This window comes from Canis lupus, chromosome 10, assembly GCF_003254725.2.
Source record: "Canis lupus dingo isolate Sandy chromosome 10, ASM325472v2, whole genome shotgun sequence".
Lineage (NCBI taxonomy): Eukaryota > Metazoa > Chordata > Mammalia > Carnivora > Canidae > Canis > Canis lupus.
In genome coordinates this window covers 7,090,122-7,110,747 of record NC_064252.1, presented here as the reverse complement: position 1 = coordinate 7,110,747, position 20,626 = coordinate 7,090,122, and the positions used below count along the sequence as shown (strand labels likewise).

The 20,626-nt window shown below is 38.8% G+C and overlaps 1 protein-coding gene across 3 annotated transcripts in view; it reads right to left on the bottom strand.

The window, feature by feature from the left end:
• SRGAP1 (SLIT-ROBO Rho GTPase activating protein 1) overlaps positions 1 to 20,626 on the bottom strand; it is a 276,854-nt gene that overhangs the window by 104,127 nt on the left and 152,101 nt on the right. For 2 of the 3 annotated variants that reach the window (XM_025476748.3, XM_025476749.3), the window contains exon 4: positions 9,451 to 9,513. In XM_025476748.3, the coding sequence (XP_025332533.1) occupies positions 9,451 to 9,513 (63 nt within the window). The remainder of the gene's footprint in view (positions 1 to 9,450; positions 9,514 to 20,626) is intronic. The other variant, XM_049115729.1, reaches the window with a different exon arrangement.

Below are 20,626 nucleotides of genomic sequence, written 5' to 3'. Positions count from 1 at the left end.
ATATTAAACACTTAATTCTTTTCGGGAGACTGTTTCACATGTCTTCAACATCGAAAGAGGACACTGGCTGCCTCCATTTTGACCTCAGACTTGCTACCTGGGTTCTTTCCAGCTAGCCTCTGGGCTCACCTGGAAGACCCTGAGGGCAGAGCACTCCCTGGTGGGAAGCAATAATCCCTTCAAGAGAGAAGGGCTGTCCTGAGCCAGCGAGACCCCACCTGTTGACAGACTCCAAGACAGTGATGGATGATTGGACCTTCACTGCCCACCCGCACCGACCCACCTATACCTTTGCCCCACATTTTCCTTGTATAAACCTGGAAGTCTTTTTGCCACTTCAGAGAAGCTACTGACTGTGTTCCTGGTGTTGGGGACTCACTGACATAAATCCCTTTCTTGTTTTACCACCACTCATTTCTCTGCCTTTGGATTGTGTCAGCAGCAGGTGGCTGACCTGGGTCTGCTTGGGACCCCTGGAACCAGGTGCTCTTGCACTCCTGTGTGCCAGCTACGGCATTACATGTGTGTATTAGATATTTAAGTTATAAGGTTTAGTACATGAAATATTTAAACTGAGGACACAGGCTACTTGGAATCATAAAATGAAGGCCCTAGCACGCTTAGAATTGCAGCATCAACTAAAATGGAAAGACCAGTGGAGGATCCTTCTTTCAATGGAAATGGTTTGGAATTTGACACCATACCCTGTGCTTTAAATCTAGTATTTCTCATTCCATTTATTTAACAAAACAGGGGAGGGGGTTGGAGGAGGAACAAAGAAAGGAGGTGAAAGGCCTTAATCTGTGCAAAGAAGCCTTTGAGTTTTCAACTGCTTTTGATGAGATGTCTAACCATTTTTTGCTGCCCTATGTTGATGATGATTTCATTTTGGTATTCTCTCGAAATCCTTCAACTCCTGACTTGTCCTTTCTCTCTAGATACGGGTCCAGAAGGAAATTCTATGAATATGCCTCATGTTCTTCCTAATTGTGTGTAGTGGCTCACATAGCTCCTCTGCCTCCAAAACCTTCCAGGCCCCCTCTTCACCTCTCTCATTACTGAAACACTGTCCATTTTTATACCTTTTCCTCTGAATTTTTCTCAGTCCTCAATGTGTCTCAAATCCTCTTTGGGTCTCCAAACGCTCTGCCTAAACTTCTGTTGGTACATAATGGTCTACACCTTAGGTTATAATCAGCAATAAAAAAGAAATTACAGTGTGTCCGTCCTCTGAGACTTCCTAGTTGTGTGACCCTTGGCAAGGTATCCAGCTCTCTGACCCTCACTACGCATGAGGCTGGTAGGGCAAGTTAAAGAGCTAATGATGTCAAGTGCTTAGAATAGGACTTCACAAGAGTCAGCTGCTGATAGGTTCTGGAAGAGCTTTAATCTTCTAGACTGGAAGCCTGACCGGAAACTCTCATCTAAAACTGCCAGCATAGGAAACTATTTACCTGAATTAAAATAAAACTTGGGTTTCAGTTCCAATCTGGGACTTTTAGTTAATCACTTAATCTGAGTCTCTGTAATAGTTTCCTTAAATGAAGAGGTTAGTTTGATTATTTTTAAGGCCCGTTCAGTGCTTAAAATTCTACAGTCTACAATTCTACAGTCAGCCAAGAGTAGGGTGAAATTCAGATAATCACAGGAGTTAGAAAATCATGTGTTAAGATATGTTGAATAGGATACAACTAATTTAGAGCTTGATTTCTGTCACATGATTTTTACATTTTTACTCGTGAACATTTCTGGTCCATTTGGAGAAAAGAAATCCAAGCAAAATGCTCCTAATTTATTTTATGTATATGTATGTTGTCTCTATATATTTGGGCTTGGTAATAATGATAAACAAAATTAAATACTTTAATTACCCAATAAAAACAAAACATTCTGATTAAGATGCTAGTTATTAAAACGCTGTAATTGCTTAAATGTCATAATACTGTATTCCAGAATGTAACAGAATAAAATACTCTTTGAGAAGGATTCTTTGTATGACACCTTCTTTAGAAATTTGTTTTTCCTGAACTATACTTTACAACATCTTCTTTTTCATTTCTAAGCCAGGTATTTTTTTCCAGTTCATATTGCTCACTTCTTTTAAGACATAATCTTCTTTGTAGTTCATAAGCACCAACCATAACTAAATCTCAAGTCACAGAGAGAAAATGAAAACCCCCAGCAGGCACTTGGGATCATTTGGCTTCATTAATTAGCAAGGTGTCCTAAAAGGCATCTATGTATAAAGTTCTTATCAAACAGCTGTCCTCAGAGATTCATGCAATGGAAAAATTTTATTAATTCTAAACATTTTGGGAGGAAAATGAAGCCAGGCTAAATTAGGTAACTTAGTCTCCAAAGTCAGTCTGTGTCAACCCCAAGATTAGAATTCAGAAGTTGGCAGAGTCATCTGATCCCAACACCTCTCTCTCTTTCCATCGAAGTGTCTAGTAATAATGCCAGAAGGATATATGTGAACATTTTGTCAGCCCAAGATCTCTAAATAGATTGCTTTTTTAAAAAGTTTTCCAGGTGGCATCATGGAGAATGTGGTATTCCCAAGAGGTTTTCAATTTTAGAGCTTTTTACATATCTTTTCTATCTTATTTCTCTTTGTTCATGTTTTGTTCTGAGACCCAGACCTTTTTGTAGTCCATCTCAAAGGAATGAATTTTCATTTTCACTACAAAGATATATATTTCAAATACTTAAAATGCCCTCGAGCTAAAATAAATAGCCAAAAAAAATAAATAGGTAAAAACCCTCTTTGAGGCTCAGAGAAAAATCTTCTGATATGTGGTGGCAAGTATCTTGGGCTCTTTTGGAATGACTTTTCAACCTTGCCTTGGGCAGGTTTCTTTGTTATAGAAGAATGCATTAGCTCCTGGTTCGTGGGAGGCTCACAAACAAGCCAAGAAAGCTTTCCTCAGCAGTCCTCTGAGGTGTTGTTTTCAAGGAAGGGCTTGAAATAATAAACAGTGTCTTCCCTCTCATCCCTTCTCAAAAATAATTAGCTTTTTATTTTAACATTTTAAAGAGATAAGTGGCTCAATGATATGTAAAGGCCTGGGTGGATATCTGTGAGCATTCAGCAGCCCCATTTTCCAAATCCTATACAAGATGCCTAGAAGCCTCTGGGTTTGTACTAGGACAACTTCCATTCTCTATTTATATTTGTTAGGCAAATCAGAACTACAGGTTCCGCAGGAGGAAACAAAGGCGAGTGGAGTTTCCAGTAATAAATCCTTAGCAGTAATCACTGGATATGGACACACAGCTGAACAGGTGGTGTTGACACATACAATGTTAAAGATAAATGAAAGATTTTATCTTAAAGAGGCAGCCCAAATGCACAGACCCCAACATTAAAGCTTGGGGTGCAAAGTCATTTGAGTTTCCTATTCTGTAACCCACGTAGACAGTCTGGAAAGCTCAAATGAGTTTTTACAAGTGTCCGGGAGAGCATGCAGTGTGAGTTTTACCTATGAGCTTTATCTATTAGATCACGTTCCACCCTTCCTTCCCTCACCTGCCCTGCACATCCTCCCGAAAGGCAGCTGTCAGATGGACAACTGATGGGCCTTCAGGACGAAGCTGGGTCTAGATTTTGGAGCATTCATTAACTGCGTGATCCTGAGCTCATCATTCTGAGCCCCAGTTCCCATTTGTTTCACTGGGATTAGGAATACCTGCCTCACAGGGCTCTGCAAGAAATGAATGGGATAACGTGCTTGCTTCATGATAAGGGTTGGATAAATCTTCATTTTCTCAGTTCATTCCTCATAATGTTAATTGGAAACTGAGGATGGATTACCTCTTGAGTCTGGTTAGCCATGTGTGTCACTGATGTATAGGGGGTGTGATAATCAATTACACATAATTAAAAATCAATTTCATGGATTTATCATGACCGTCTGTGTTAATCTTTGTTAGAATTTGCTTACTGAGGATGGCAAGCTCTTTGTTTTTGAAAATGCTGAGTATAATGCTGCAAAGCAAAGAGATATTAATATATGACAGATCATGGTTTTTCTACTAAAATGCAGCGTAATCTTTAGAGATTTTGGTATTAGGGGAGAGTCTTAATGCTTGAAACTACTGTTTGCCAGACTGATAAAGGCAAACTTTGTTTTGAATGCCCCCCTCTGACGTTCTGTGTCACCCGTGTTCTGTTTTTGCGTTTCTACCTCCCCATTAACCCGATGGCAGCCCTGTTCCTATCTACTATTGATTTGGTTTTCTTAGGGGAAGTTATTTTCCTTTTTCTTTTTTGTACAAAATACGTATCCACTATAAGGAAAAACCATATGTATGTGTATGTACCTACAGATCACAAAAACCATCTGTAATTACTGTTGATATCATCCTTGATCTCCACGGACAAGGCGCTGTTAGCATCCCCACTCCACTGATGATGAAGAGGATGACACGACCAGGATGACACTAACACCTAACACTTATTAAGCATTTACTGTGTGCCAAGCACTGTTCTGAATGCCTTATCTATATTAACTCAGCTTTATTTTTTCCTCTTAGCACTTAACGCCTGCCATCCTATACATTTATGTATTTACTGTCGGTGTCTCCCCATCAGAATATAAATACCTGGAGAAGAAGTATGTGGCTTGTTTTTATTCACACCTACATCCCCAATATATCCCAAAGTGCCTGGTACTGTAATAGGCGTTTAAAAAAATGTTTGTTGAATAAATAAATTAAGTCTTCGTAATGATGGGGGTGAACTTCATCCCACCTGGTGAAGGCCGGAATACAAAACACAAGGGTGGAGTAAGAGAATTTGCTCTCTCTGCTCTACTGTCTTCAAGGTGAGATGTGGTCATCTTCTTTGGACTTGAGCTTGGGCTAGAACTTAAACCTCATTGGCTTTCCCGGATCTCAGGCTTTCAGACTCAGACTGAACCCACATCCTGGCTCTGCAGCTTGCTGCAGATTGTGGGACTTCTGGTCTCAGTACCGCAGGAGTCAACTCCTTATCATCAATCTTTAGATCTCTCTCTCCCTCTCTATATTCTCTTGGTTCTGTTTCTCTGAAGAATCCATGCTAACACAGATGCTCAGATTGGCTAAGTGAGCTGGGATTCAAATATGTGTTTGCTGACTGCCAGGCCATTCCACTTTTTTTTTTGTACTAACACAGCGCTCTTCCTGCTTTCATAACCTACTTAAGTTCTCTTTCAAATGTGAGATGCAAAAGGAAGTTCATTAGTGGATTACTCAGGGAGTCTGAGGATATTGGTTCACCCTTTTACTTTTTGGCCTGGTGAGTCCATCTGTTAGATCATTTAAATTAATATTACTAAGAAGGAAAGGTTGCCATTGAGGCACATGCTCAATTTTTTACCTGTTTTTATTAAAGCAACACCAATGTACAGACTCTAACAGTAAAAATGAACAAGTAATAAAGTGCTTAAGTGCTCCACGTTGTTAGGGAGGCATTAACATTTAGAGATCTCTGTTAGACAATGGTTTCCCCGAAGCTATAGCAATGGAGATAAAATGACAGTATAGGACATGGGTTCTAGGAGCCAGACCTGGACCTGACATCCCCCTCTACTACTCATTGTGCAACCTGGGCCACCTCTCGGAGCCTCAGTTCCCTTATCTGTAAAATGGAGGAAAAGACAGTAACTACCTCAGGCAGATGCTGGGAGGATCACATGATTTAATGCAAGTGATGTGCTATGCACAAAAACTAGCACATACATAATGAGCATGCAATAAATGTTAGCTACTTTGGTAGACATGGCTAGTTACCTACAAATATCTCCCCTTCTCTCTCAAATTAAAAGAATCCCCAATCTGTAACTGGTTAGCAACGAGCTGGCCACCTACAAGACTGTAACTCCCTGACTTCGCTACAGCCTGCTGGAATCCTGTCCTAAGTTCTGGCCAGTGAGACATATGTGAAAGTTTCACATGGGACTTTCATTAAGTCCCCTTAAGAGACAGGAGGCCTGCCCTTCTCTCCCTCCCTTCTCCATTCTGTTGGGATCTCCCTTCTCCATTTCAGGAATGAAGAGGTCATGGCTGGGGTCTAGCAACTACTGTAAATATAAGGGCAAAGGTTACAATGAGCTTTCTCTGAACAGTGGGATAGGAGGAGCCTGATTCATGAATGACTTTATGTAACCTCCACACCAGCACTGGGCCACAAACCACTGGACTTTTTTATGTGAGACAGATTATAAACTTCTATCCTGTTTACACCATGATTTTGAGTGTCTCTGTCCCTCAAAGCAGAAGGAATCCTAACTGTCTTGCTGGCCCTTGTGATGGTATAAGAATCTAAATGGAGGCTCAAAACCATTTTGAGGGCCCTGTTTCTGCAAATAAAGGCAAGGATGGGGAAAAAATTAGAAGAGAAAATGCATGTTTTCAAAGTCTTTCCTCTCTTCCTCTGCTCAGAAATCCAGGCCTTTATGTCTGATGTACCCAACCTGTACTCAAAGGATGATAAAACATGGTTCACTCTAAGGTATAAACGATCCTAAGGCATTTCTTTCTACTTTTCCTGGGTGTTTGCATTTTATTTAAGACAAAACCTTCTGATAGAATATTTAGGCCTCTGGGAGAAATATCTTTGGGTGAGGAAGTCCACACATAGACTGCTGCTCACCACTAAGGTTGACTGTAATTTAAAATAAAGTACTCTGGGCACCTGGGTGGCTCAGTGGCTGAGCGTCTGCCTTTGGCTCAGATCATGATCCCGGGGTCCTGGGATCGAGTCCCACATTGGGCTCCATGCATGGAGCCTGCTTCCCCTTCTGCTGTGTCTCTGCCTCTCTCTCTCGTCTCTCGTAAATAAAAAAATAAAATGTTTAAAAATAAAATAAAGTACTCCAACTCTGCTGGTATAAGGAAGTTATGTATTTCTCAAAATGTTTTCGACTCCCAAGGAGTATCAAAGGATGAAAAAAAAAAAAAAAAAGGAGGAGTGAACATGTCTGAAAAGGTAATTAAATAGCTTCCTCAATTCTTTAAGGCTACATATTTTGTACTTGTTGCTTTGGCAATCATTATAACATCATCAGCTATACAAAACTCCTACGTATGAGGCAACTCAGACAGTCATTTGTACATGACCAGTCAGTGTTTGCACAAGGAACCTCAATCACATTCCCCCAACTCCTGGTCCCCTGTTCAAATACTGCTCACCTTTTCTTTCCAAATGCAAGCAGAAAAATTATAGTAAATAGATTTCATTTTAACAAGACAAAATTTGTGTATTTGAATTTCAAGTACAAGAGAGACCAAACATCATCTTTTATAGTAAGCAGTGTGTGTAACATGAAGGTCTTTCCCAATGGATCATGACCTCTGACCTTGTATGAGCATGCTCTCTGGTTAAGATCTTTTTTTTTAAACATAGGCTCCACACCCACTACGTGCGGCTTGAACTCATGACCCTGAGATCAAAATATGGGCTGAAATCAAGAGTTGGATGCTTAACTGACTGAGCCACCCAGGTGCCCCAAGTTAAATTTTTTCCCCAAGAGTATACAGTGATCTACAGACTACCTAATTGAAATGTCATTGCTTATCTCCACTATCCTTTAGTTCTTCAATGGATTCTGAGAAGTTAAATGACTCTGGCAGGGTCATTAAAACTCCAGTGGCCTCTCCTAGAACCTGGTTCCTTTACTCTTTCAGAATGATAATGATGAGAGTTTTGAGGTGTCAGCTTACTTGATTCATCTACATAGAGTCTGATAACAATGTCTAAGTCCATTTGATAGGCCAAATCCAGGAAAAATTTCACTATACACATCCCTCCTTGAGATAAAATTTTCACATTTTACTGATTTTCCTCATATTCAACAATTACATTTACATTGCCATTGTTGCTTTGACTAGGACTACTAGCTTCAGACCACAGTAAACGTGCTCTTGTCTGTGATGTCATGGCAATCAGCAGATCTATTTTTTAAAGTATTAGAGACTGATTTATATTTCTAGGTAAAACAATGTCCAAGCAAAGGGATCCACAAGGAAAATGCCACAGAGCTCTCATCTTAAAACAGTTCAATGGAAGATGATACAGAATTTCTTCTTTGGATGTCTCAGACGCATGATGCTTAATTAACTTTTAAATTCTAAATTTAAATTCTAAATGTAGAAATGGTTGCCAACTAAGATTATCAGAAATTAACAAATCACATAAAACATGGCCTAAGAAATGGGTTTTATCGTAAAAAACTCAATTTCATTAGCAGGGCAACTGATTAGCACAGTTGGTTAAGTAAGTGACTCCTGGTTTTGGCTCAGGTCATGATCTCAGGGTCATGAGATCAAGCCCCATATGGGGCCCCATACTCAGTGTGGAGTGTGCTTAAGACTTTGTCTTCCTTTCCCTTTACCTCTCCCCACTCACTTGCGCTCTTTTTCAAACAAATAAATCTTTAAAAAAGTACAAATTTATCACACATACAAAAAAACTGGAAAGTGAGTTTTATGAGCATATCACTCATTTTATAAATAAAAAGCTTAAAACTACAGTGTCTTTTAATTAGCAAGTATCAATGGAGCATTAAAAACAATTTATAAAATTGAATTTTACACACATGGCTTTTTAAGAACAAATGGAATTTGTAAATCAAGAAACATATGTTAATAATATTTCAGGTTTAATTTGCCTATAAATAAGAACTCAGATAATCTTGTACAATGAAAATATGCAAATATCTATAGCTATAATGAATTAATATTACTCATTTCTCATTATGTTTTTCTCTCTTATAAAATAAAAACTCATCAAATTCCTTCAGAAGGAATTTGCATTTAATATTATGATCATGAAGTATAAAAAAGTTTATATGAACATATGACTGATTCCAATCTGCAACCTCACTGTTTTTTTTAAAAAAGCTTTAAATTATTTAATTTATTATGATTATATGCAGTAACCTAAATAAAATTTAAATTCAAAAAAGCAGATTATTCCCCAGGAGAAAAATATATACCTTCCCCAAAGTAATTTTATCATATTAAGTCATTAACCAAACAGTTTAACTGAAATAGGAAAAAAGATTAATTATAGTAACAGAATAAAGCAACTCTAAATTGCTCAAATCCTGGAATGGCTAATTTAAGAATGGTAACAATGTAAGACAAAATATTGAGGAATTAAATATATGTACAGATCACCTATAATCCAACCAGTTAAAAACATGTCTTCCTGGGACACCTATCCTCTAGTTCCTTAAGTTTGCTAACTGCATATATATATATTTACTCGAATACAGTCTCCTCAAATTGAGAGGATGGCAAAAGAAGATAGCAGCGTGCATCTATACACTTGGTTCCACACTTCAACCAGAGAAAGATTCATCAACACCGTAGCTTGGAATAAATTCTAATCAGAGCTCTGTTTCTGCAAACCAAAATTCTAAACCAAAGATTACTGCAAAAGAAGAAAGATGACATGCTTACCGTGTAGAGTTCATTAAGAACCTTCATCAAATCCTCATGAAGTTGGAATGCAATCTCTTTGCTCTGTAAGTAAGAAAAAATTAAGTATATTTTAAAATGTAATAGAAACTTGTTTCTAAATTACTTATATTAAAAAGTCCAGTGACTGAAAATAGGAGAATGTATATAATACAATGAAGGCCAGCATGTTCCTAATATAATACACATCTTTGACCAAACTGCTCTCTTTTTCATTAAAGTATAGCCGACACACAATGTTACATTAGTTTTAGGTGTACAACAAAGCAATTCAACATTTCTAGATGTTATGCTGTGCTCACCACAAGGGTAGCTACCATCTGTCACCATACAACCCTATTACAGTATCAGTGATTATCTCCCCTATGCTGTTCCTTTTATTCCCATGACTTATTCATCCCATGGATGTAGGCTGTATCCCCTACACCCTTTCATCCATTTCACCCACCCACCCCCACTCCCCTGCCCTCTGGCAACCATCAGTTTGTTGTCTGTACGTGCGGGTCTGTTTCTGCTTTTTGTTTGTTTTGCTCTTTTGGTTCCAGATGTAAATGAAATCATATTTATCTTTCTTATTTCACTTAGCATAATACTCTCTTGGTCCATCCATGTTGTCACAAAAAAAAGCAAGATCTGATTCATTTTTATGTCACAGTAATATTCCATACCACCTCTATATCCATTCATCTATCAATGGACACTTGGGTTGTTTCCGTATCTTGGCTATTATAAATAAACACAGGGGAGCATATGTCTGTCTTTTCAAATGAGTGTTTTCATTATCTTTGGGCAAATAACCTGTAGTGGAAGTATTGGGTCATATTATAGCTGTATTTTGAATTTTTTAAAAGATTTTTAAGTAATCTGTACATCCCATGTGGGCTTGAGCTCAAGACCCTGAGATCAAGAGTCGCATGCTCCACCAACTGAGCCAGCCAGGTGCCCCTCTATTTTTAATATTTTGATTTCCAAAGTGGGTGAACCAATTAACATTTCTACCAACAGTGCACAAGGGTCCTCTTTCCTCTACATCTTTGCAACAGTATTTCTTGTCTTTTTGATTCTAGTTAAATGGCCCTTTCTAAACACTAGATGTGTGCACCATGTCACCAGAGGCCAAATAGAGGCAAATAAGTCGAGTCTGAAAGGCTCTCCCAACATCTGAATCAGACTTTATCATGAAGAAAGAAAAAATAAGCAGGGTGAATCATCGTGCCTACTCAGAAGTTGAGTTGCCAAACTAAAGTCACTGAAAAGGGTGCCTGGGTGGCTCAGTTAGTTGAGCATCTGACCCGTAATTTCAGCTCAGGTCTTGATCTCAGGGTCATGAGTGCAAGCCCACGATGGGCTCCACACTGGGGGTGGAGCCTACCTTAAAAAAAAGAAAAAGATGAATTGTGGCATCCCATCTTAGTACTGTCACAAAGAAATTTTGTGATTTCCAAAAAGCTAAGTTAGAAACCAAAATAGAAATTAAACTCTCCCTTGTCAAAATAACTATCTATAATTTTAAGAAAGCATTTTCAAAGCAGTGAGACGGTGAGGCCACTTATCATCCATATACTTTTGCTTCTGTATTTATTATGTTCTTTTTTTTCAAGTTTGTATTTGAATTCCAGTTAACATAGAGTGTAATACAGTTTCAGGTATATAATCTAGTGATTCATCACTTCCTATGCAACACCTGGTGCTCATCTGCATTTATTATTTTCATTAAGATGAAAAAGAGTTCTACTCTTCTGCACAGTTGGTAAATAACTAGCATTCAAAACAGTCTCCCCCAGGCTAACTGTGTGAGTCTGATATATGAGTATTAAAGTATTTTTTCCAGCAAAATCTATAAGGTATTTTAAAGGAAATCATACATCCAAATTACTTTTTTGCTTCCTGTTTCGAGTTCATTACGCAGTCAGCTGTAGAGAATGGAAAAAATGTAGTGTGGCTTCACCTACAGTTTGAATCAAGAATATTCACTGGATCATTTATGTGTCTCCCACTGGACTGTCTGCATCGGTAGTAAGGGCTATATCTTTACCAGCTCTGTGACTCTCATGTCCTGCACTGTGCTGCTTGGGAACCAGGCCAGGACCAGGAAAAGGCAGGTGAGGAACCAACAGTAGCATTCCCTCCCCTGCTAGACCAGGTCCTGCTGGCTCACATGGGAAACTTCTAATAAACACTTGCTAAATGAATCCATAAACAAGCTGAAATACTGTGTCTGTGTAATAGCTGCAGTTGTTACTACATCTGCTGAAGGCTGGACATTGGTGAGACAGAAGAAAGGAAAGGCCTACCGGCTACTCTTAGGAAAATATAAGGGGAGGGGGTGCCTGGGTGGCACAGAAAGTTAGGTGCCTGGCTCCTGCTTTTAGCTCAGGTCATGGTCTTGGGATGGAGCCCCACATCGAGCTCTATACTCAGCACAGAGTCCACCTTGGATTCTCTCTCCCTCTGCCCCTTCTACTTGTATTTTTTCTCTCTTTCTGTCAAATAAATAAATAAATCTTAAAAGAGAGAGAGAATATTAGGAGCTAGTTGAAACACAGTCAGTCCATCTGTAAACACAGTCACTGGGTTAGGCCTCCCTCAAAAAAAGGCCAAATGTGATGAAGCAAAAACTCTTGGAAGATAAAACAGTGCGGGATGATGACATCAGAGTAGTACCTGAACTCTGAGGAATTCAAATTCATTAGCAGCACTTGTCACTGGGTCTTCTGGATGTGATAAAGAGTACTGCTATTTATTGAGCTCTGCTAGCTTCTAAAATCCTTAAATTGGAGTTAGAGACTGTATGTTTTGCTGTGTCCCTGATTGTGAAGAGGTGGGTTAAGAATCACTCAAGAGTGAAAGGAAAGTCACAAGTGAGCAAATGAAGCCAACTTAAACTCATTTTATTTTCCCCAAGTCTTGGTTACTCTGACCGTATACATTACACTGCAATCTCCTAAGACTTCAGTTTCGTGTTATTTTAATATCAAATTTCATTGAAGGATCTGGGTCACCAATTCAGAACTCTCTAATGGGATCAAAGGCCACCAAGTGACTCTGCTCAGCTGTCCATATTTCAGGTAGAAACTCCAAAAATAAAGTATTTCTTGGCAAAGACTTAGGATAACAACAACAACAACAAAATCCCTTAGGTCCAATTAGCTCTGAACAAGAATATTTAAAATCAGATTGAAGACTTAGATTTGGGGTGGTAAGAGTCCTGCCAAGCCATCCTATGTCAAAAATCTTAGAACAAGCAAGAAGATTCTTTGTACATTTTACATTTTACAAGATTCCAGGTAATGAGTGAGGTAGAAGAAATCTGGCATCACAAACTATACTCTACCAAACATACTCTTACATTTTTCTTTCACCTTTTCCCAGAGGCCCTGAAATAAAAAAAAAAAAAAAAAAAAAAAAAAAAATTTTGTCTGAGAGGCAGTATTGTATAACACTTAAAAGCAAGGACTCTGGAGTCAGAATAACCCAGCATTAAGTTTCAAAGACTTTGGATTCCCATGGGCCTCAGTTTCCAGATCTGTAAAGTGAATCTAGTCATTATACCTATCTCACAGGGTTGATGAGAACATTAATCAGATGACACATCCATAGCATTTAGAACAATACCTAATACACAGTGAACATCCCATAAATATTATAATTATTTCTTTCCCAGACATTATTTGTAATGGCAACATTACAAATGTTGAGCAAAAAGGACACGTCATATTTTTCTTTCTCTTGGTCTGTAAAGACACTTGCTTCATTGACTTTCAAGTAGAAAGTGCTTGGCAGATGGTGGTTGATTTCATTTTGATGTCCCTCCCCATTGCCCTGGCCATTAGATAACCTCCAGGTGATACCTGATTTGGAAGGCCCCAAGTATTGTGCTCTAACCCTTAAATGTTCACTAAACTTACCTTTCTGCATTCCATTCTCATGGGAGTCCTACTCCTAGTGGTACTCAATGAATTAATCAAACATCCACTGGGAAGTGGAAATTTCCTCAAGTCAACAGGAAAAGATATATACAAATCATGAAAGAGGACTTAAGGATCCTAGTTCCCATGGGAATTTTAGACTTTTCTGAAAAGTTAGTGGGAAGTTCCTTTTAGGTAGGTAAACCCCTGGCTATCCTCGTGACGCACCACCAAAGTTGCTGCCTGTTTGTTTGAAATCATAGTCCAAATCCTCCATAGTCTAGGAAATAACTTCAAAATTAACTATTGTCTTCCCACAATTTCTTTAGTCTGCAAAGGTTGTTAAAGAACTGAAGCACTAGTTCATGTGACTCATGTGTGAAGCATGAATTCACAGCACATATTCACAGATACACGGGCAGGACACAACGTCAAGTCCCCGTCTTCCTATGATTTCCTATAACACTTTCTTCGTGCCTCTAGCATCTGACCTGTTCTGCCTTTGCAGAATGTTTTCTTTCAGTATTCCTTACTATTTTCATTCTCATAGCAGGGTACAAAGACTATTGAGGGATTCTAAGAAAGAGACGTAAAAATTTAAAAATTGTGTATATTTAAGGGACACCTGGGTGGCTCAGTGGTTGAGCATCTGCCTTCGGCTCAGCTCGTGATCCTGGGGTCCTGGGATCAAGTCCCACATTGGGCTCCCCGCAGGGAGACTGTTTCTCCCTCTGCCTGTGTCTCTGCCTGTGTGTGTCTCTCATGAATAAATAAATAAAATCTTTAAAAAGAATATCTAAGAACAGTGAAGCAGACCCTTGATCCTTGAATAAGTACTGCTAAGTAAGAAAAATGATACCTCAGTATCAAGAAAAGCAATCAATGTTTCCTTAGAAAAGAATAGCTTTATTAAATGATAATAAATACCTGATTTTTTGAAATCAGGTATTTTCTATGTTATTTGAGACTGGTAGATTAAAGTTACTTTTGCAAAGGGTAGGACGAGTCCCCTCAACTGCTTCAGGTATGGAGTTGGAAACGGAAAAAATTGGGTTTCTGCCCCTATTAAGATGAGCCTATGTAAGTCCCAGTGGTGGTAAAACCTCTAATATATTACAATAAAACTCTGAAATTCTGACCCAAGGGGAAGGAAAACAGAGTTTCAGTTCAGTTGTCATTTACTGTCTCCAATGTGTAAGATGAGAGTTGAAAACCAAGCCTATTTCTAATTGTTTATTACTTATTGTCACTTTGATGTTTCAGACACCTCAAACATGAAGTTCAAAATTAACAGTCCCCAAGTGTTTAGCCTTTTTGCATTATAAAAATGAATTAAGGACACCGAAGAATATTAGAAACATAGAGGGACACAGCACTACCATTACAATTTGATGTACTGCTTTCAAGTCTGTTTATCTAAACATAGGTCTGCCTTGTAATCATTCTATAATAATGAAGTATCTTTTTCTACTCTGCTTTTTTTCCCCAGTTACAATGCATTTCTCCATGTACTTGCATAAATTTCAGAACTGTCATTACTGGATTCATAACCACCCAGTGAATTAACCATTCTTCTATTATGGTTACTAATATTTCAACTACCATTTTCCGTTAATCATTCAATCATTTAGTCACTTATTCATTCAATTTTACCCATCTGTTTTAAGCGCTCTGAGCTATGATCACAACTGCTGGTCTAAGGTCACATCTTGTATTTTATGTTGTTCCTTAAGCTCAGTTCCCAGAAATGAAATTAGTATGATGGAAGTACTGACATTTCTAAGACCCTTGATACATAGAAGATTATTTTCTAAAGGGGTTCTAATGAATTTGTATTGCTTCTAGGACAACAGCGTCACTCAAGTCAGAATCTGGGGTTCATCTAAGAGTCACTTCTCCCTAGAGAAGAAGTGACCAATCTTATCTATCTGGGCTGATCCATTCCGTACGCCATCAGAAAGTTTTTTTTTTTTTCTTTAATAGAGATCTAATTATGTCCTTTCTCTGATTAAAGCCCTCCAAAGATTTGCTGTATTTTTTCAGGATAGAGTTCAAAATGCTTAAATCACCCATAACATCGCCTGCCTAACTATTCTCCTTCATGGTCTTAAAATGCCACCTCACCTGTCCTGCTTTCACATCCCTGTATTTTCCCAGGGCTGGTCCCCGTCGACCAGGCCTCTCCTTCCTTCACTTCCCTGGTACAATCTTACCTGCTACTCTGAAAACTTTCTCGTAACTTCACCTGGTCTCCCAAAGAAAGAAATGACATCTTCCCTTCTCTGTGATTTTATAATATATTCATTTTTCACCACTCCTTAGGCCGTATAATTTAGTGGTTAAGAGTTCATACTCTAAAATCAGAACTGCCTATTTCCAGACCTGTTATATAGTCTGTGCCTAAGTTATATAATTTTGTGAGACCTCATTTTTTTTTCAATGGCAAAATGGAGACATCAGTAGTTTCCACGTCAGAGTCTTCTCGGGATGGTCCTCACGAATACTTACCACAGGATGTGGCGTACAGTGAGTGTTAAGCTGATGCTACCTGTTAATAGTACACTTACCACATTTCTTTCCTCATAAACAGTTTCTTTGAGAGTAGGCACTATGTCTCTGGGCTTGCTTGGGTACCTGGCATACTACAGATTCTAGACACACATTTGTTGAGTAGATAGACCCAGACCTGACTAAATACAGCATGGCTAATGCACTCCACAGCTTAAACTCTCATGGAAGAGCCAGACATGCCCAAACAGCGTTCTGGACAGAGTACTGTAAGAAGCTCTACGCTGTGCAGGTCCTGGCCAGGATCTCTATTCCTGGAGGCCTACAGTCTTGCTCCCTGGAAACTCCCAGAAATGAGAGAGAGAAAGGCAGAAGGCAGAGCATAATTAATACAACCACACGTGAGTACACTGAGCAATCAATAGTGATCTATGTGGTTGGATTAAATGACCAATCCAGAGGGCTTCTGACTTCTCACAGAGGTATTTTTAAAGTAAATCCACTGTGATGACCAGAATCCTGACCTTATGCTGAGTCAGAGGGAGAATAAGAGAGAAAGAGGAAAACCAGATTAAATATTTAATGAGAAGATTTTAAATGACTTTAATGTCTCATGCTCAGTGAGTTTTGGATGTAAATTTTGGTTAAAAGGGTCAGACCCTACTTCTATAGTGTGTGTACTTTTAAGTTTCCAAGGCTCATGTTCAAGGGTCTTTATAATAATAGATTCTCTCTCTCTCTTTTAAAAGATTTTATTTATTTATTCATGAGAGACACAGAGAGAGAGGCAGAGACATAGGCTGAGGGAGAAGCAGGCTCCCTGCGGGAAGCCTGATGTGGGACTCGATCCCAGGATGCTGGGATCACACCCTGAGCCAAAGGCAAACCCTCAACCAGTGAGCCACCCAGGTGCCCCAATAATGGATTCTTTTTTTTTTTTTTAAGATTTTATTTATTGATTCACGATAGACACAGGGAGAGAGAATAGATTCTTTTAAATCATGTAAACTTGGGCAGCCTGGGTGGCTCAGTGGTTTAGTGCCGCCTTCAGCCCAGGGTGTGATGCTGGAGACCTGGGTTCGAATCCCACATCGGGCTCCCGTATGGAGCCTGCTTCTCTCTCTCTCTCGCTCTCTCTCATGAATAAATAAATACATAAAAATCTTTAAGGAATAAAAACAAAAAAATCCCGTAAACTCTGAAGACAGAGGAACAGCATCCTCCAAAACATCTAATGGAGAAAGCTGGGATGGTCTTAATGGCCTGAACCAAGCTTCTGGGTAATATCTAATAGTGTTTCCATACATTTCCCTTCTATCTGTCAAGGGACGTGGCTTTGTATTTATTACAACACACAACCAAATATTGTGCATGGAATTAGCCTCACAATCTACTTCATCCCTGAGAAGAAAACCAGTCAATATTCTCTTAGACAAAACTCCATGTCTCAAGAAAATGTGGGAAAATCAGAATCGCAGATGCATGGGAAAGAGAACTTTATTTTGAAACAAGACAAAACTTAACCTTAAAGGAAGTGTCTGGAACATCTCCTAGGATATTTACTAACAAACTGCTAGGCAAATGTGGCATTTGGCAGCCAGGTGAAAAAGGTCTGCTGTTGGCCTGAAAGCCAACAATTTGAAAGGCGCAAATTCATGTATCCAAAGTCACTCATAACCTCCCAGGTATAAACAGCACCAGAGCAGACAGATTAAGTAACTCAAGACTCACATTTAAAATCCTACAGGGAATGAAGGAGATGAGACAACTATTTTCATTTTCAGCTTGCATTTCTTCATCTCTTCAAGAAACAACAATTTTTCATGCTAGGATTATTTCTCTACTCAAAATGGTGATAAATTAGAAATATCTTCTCAGTGTCACTAAATGAATAATCACTTAGGCATAACTTCACAGTAGCTGATATAAACAAACTCATCCAATTAAAATCAGAAAGTGTTATAAAATTCTGGTTCAGACTGTAGTATAATTGACTAAAAATGTAAGAAATGTGTATTTCCAGAGCATTTTTCAATATGCTGAACTTTGCAAAAATTTATCAATTCAAACTTTAGTAACACTTCTTATTATTAGTATAATAATAATATATTTATTAGCATGAAAAGGTATAATATATTCTCTATAGTACATGAACCTGAGTCTACAAAATTATCACTTTCTCTCCTGTGGCAGGCCTGATGTGCAGGGATCCTTAGCCACACACTGCTTCTCAGAGTGACCAAAAGCTTATGTCAATGGCACAGTTGGCTGGAGTTATGAGTATAGTCTGTGGTGAAGCAAACTAGACCACATTATGTAGGGAACCACATTGTGGAAGATCTCAGTCTTAATAGCACTGTGGTAAGAAAAAACCATGGACTATTTACAGAAATAAATCAATTAAGTAGATTTGCTCATTTATAAGCCATCCATTGAATTAGCAAAGCAGAGATTCTTTGAGATCCTAATAAAAGTTCATTCATTCATCTACTCACTCATGCATTCACTCATTCATTCTATCATTTTGTTTTTTTTTTTTAAAGATTTTATTTATTCATGATAGACAGAGAGAGAGAGAGAGAGAGAGAGAGAGAGAGAGAGAGAGGCAGAGACACAGGAGGAGGGAGAAGCAGGCTCCATGCTGGGAGCCCAACACGGGACTCGATCCCGGGACTCCAGGATCATGCCCTGGACCAAAGGCAGGTGCTAAACTGTTGAGCCACCCAGGGATCCCCCATTCTACCGGTTTTTAGGAGTATCTTCTATGTGCCAAGGTTGGAAAAGTAACCTCACAACCTAGTGAAAGAGATGAATACAATGATTTCAATCTAGCCTGATTTGTGCTTTTTTAAAGATTTTATTTATTTATTCATGATAGACACAGAGAAAGAAAGAGAGAGGCAGAGACACAGGCAGAGGGAGAAGCAGGCTCCATGCTGGGAGCCTGACATGGAACTCAATCCCGGGTCTCCAGGATCATGCCCTGGGCTGAAGGCAGGCGCTGAACCGCTGAGCTACCCAGGGATCCCCTGATCTGTGCTTACTGAAACAATCTAAACCAAAGTTAGGTCAAGGATGGAAAAAAAAGAAATTCCCATGTGTAAGTGTCCTTTCATCAAAGACTTGGCTCCCTGAATGCAACCAGAGAAATTTAGAAAACATCTGTGGCGAGTAGCAAATGTACATGGGATACCTGCCCACTTGAAGGGGGGGAAAAAGCCTACTGAAGGTTTCTTCAATATGGTTTAGAGTCAGACTAAAATATCTTTTACTTCTCTGAGCTGTTTCCTTATCTGTAAAATAGTATTACAAAATCCAGTTGTCCCTTAAACAACAGAGATTTGAACTACAAGGGGTCCACTTACACGTGGGTTTGTTTCCAGTACAGTACTATAAGTGTGTTTTCTCTCCCTTATGACTTTCTTAATAACATTTTCTTTTCTCAAAGCTTACCTTATTGTAAGAATACAGTAAATAATACATATAACATACAAAATATGCATTAATTGGCTCTTTATGTTATCGGTAAGGCTTCCAGTCAACAGTAGGCTAGAAGTAGTTAAGTTTTAGGAGAGTCAAAAGTTATATGCAGATTTTCAACTGTACAGAGGGTTAGCACCTCTGACCCTCATGTTGTTCGAGAGTCAATTATATACTCCTTAGGGTTCTTATAAGAATTAAATGAGATATCCATTGTTTGTGCTTAAAAGAGTATCTGGCACATATGAAGAACTCCATAAATGTGGTTTCTGTCATTATGATGCTATTATCAACTCAGTGTCATATCCTCGTTTCAGCTCATGAAGTCACCCTCTATTTTTCTAAGTGTTGACGCAACAGTATATTCATATTGACTTTCAACTTGGTATGTCTCAGGTGGTTATTTCAGTCTAAGTCAAGACTTACTTTCTAGACTACTTAAATTTTGTTTGAGGTACTGTAGCAAGGAGGATAAAGTCCTTTCCAAAGCTACAACAAAGCAAAACTCTATTGAGCTCCTCCTGGCTGACATCTGACCACGTTAGCTGTTAGAATGTCTTCCTTGGGCTACGGAGCTTGTCTCCATTCATGTTCTATCAACTGGTCTTAATTTCTATCGACTTACAGAGCTAGTTAATGTAAGCTATTTTCTATATGACAGGTCTTCAAATATGTGAAGACAGCTACTGTGTCCTAGCAAAGGTGTCAGTACTTTCTTCATACTAAACATTCACCAGTGTCTTTACTCTTTATATGACACAATTTAAAGAAATCAGAGAACATTTTCCTTGCACCCCCCCCCCCCCCCCGATTATTACTGTCTTGCAGCTAGTGGTATGAAAGGTACTTTCTTTCTACTTCAAGGGGTGGAGGTTAAAATCTTGAAAGGATGATTAGGAAACCACACACACCAGCCTTGTGACTTGTAGTCACTTGCAATCACCCTGTTTTATGGAAAGAGTCCAAACCCATGTCTGCGTGGTTTTCTATAAGCCCAAAATCTTGGAATCAGTGTTAGATTCTTTTTCTTTTCCAATAGGGTAAAGAGCCATCAGATAAAAGAGTAGAAGCCTTAAGAAAATCTGATTGGGACAGACCTTTTATAAAACAACAACAACAATAACAAAGCATCTCAATCTATGCAGATGCATACTTTTTGAAGACAGTATCATTACAAGTATGGAACTCCTCTCTAGCCTTAATTCATGATACAGCAAAAATTATCAGCCACATTACTAATGCGACAGCTTTCCCCAAGACCA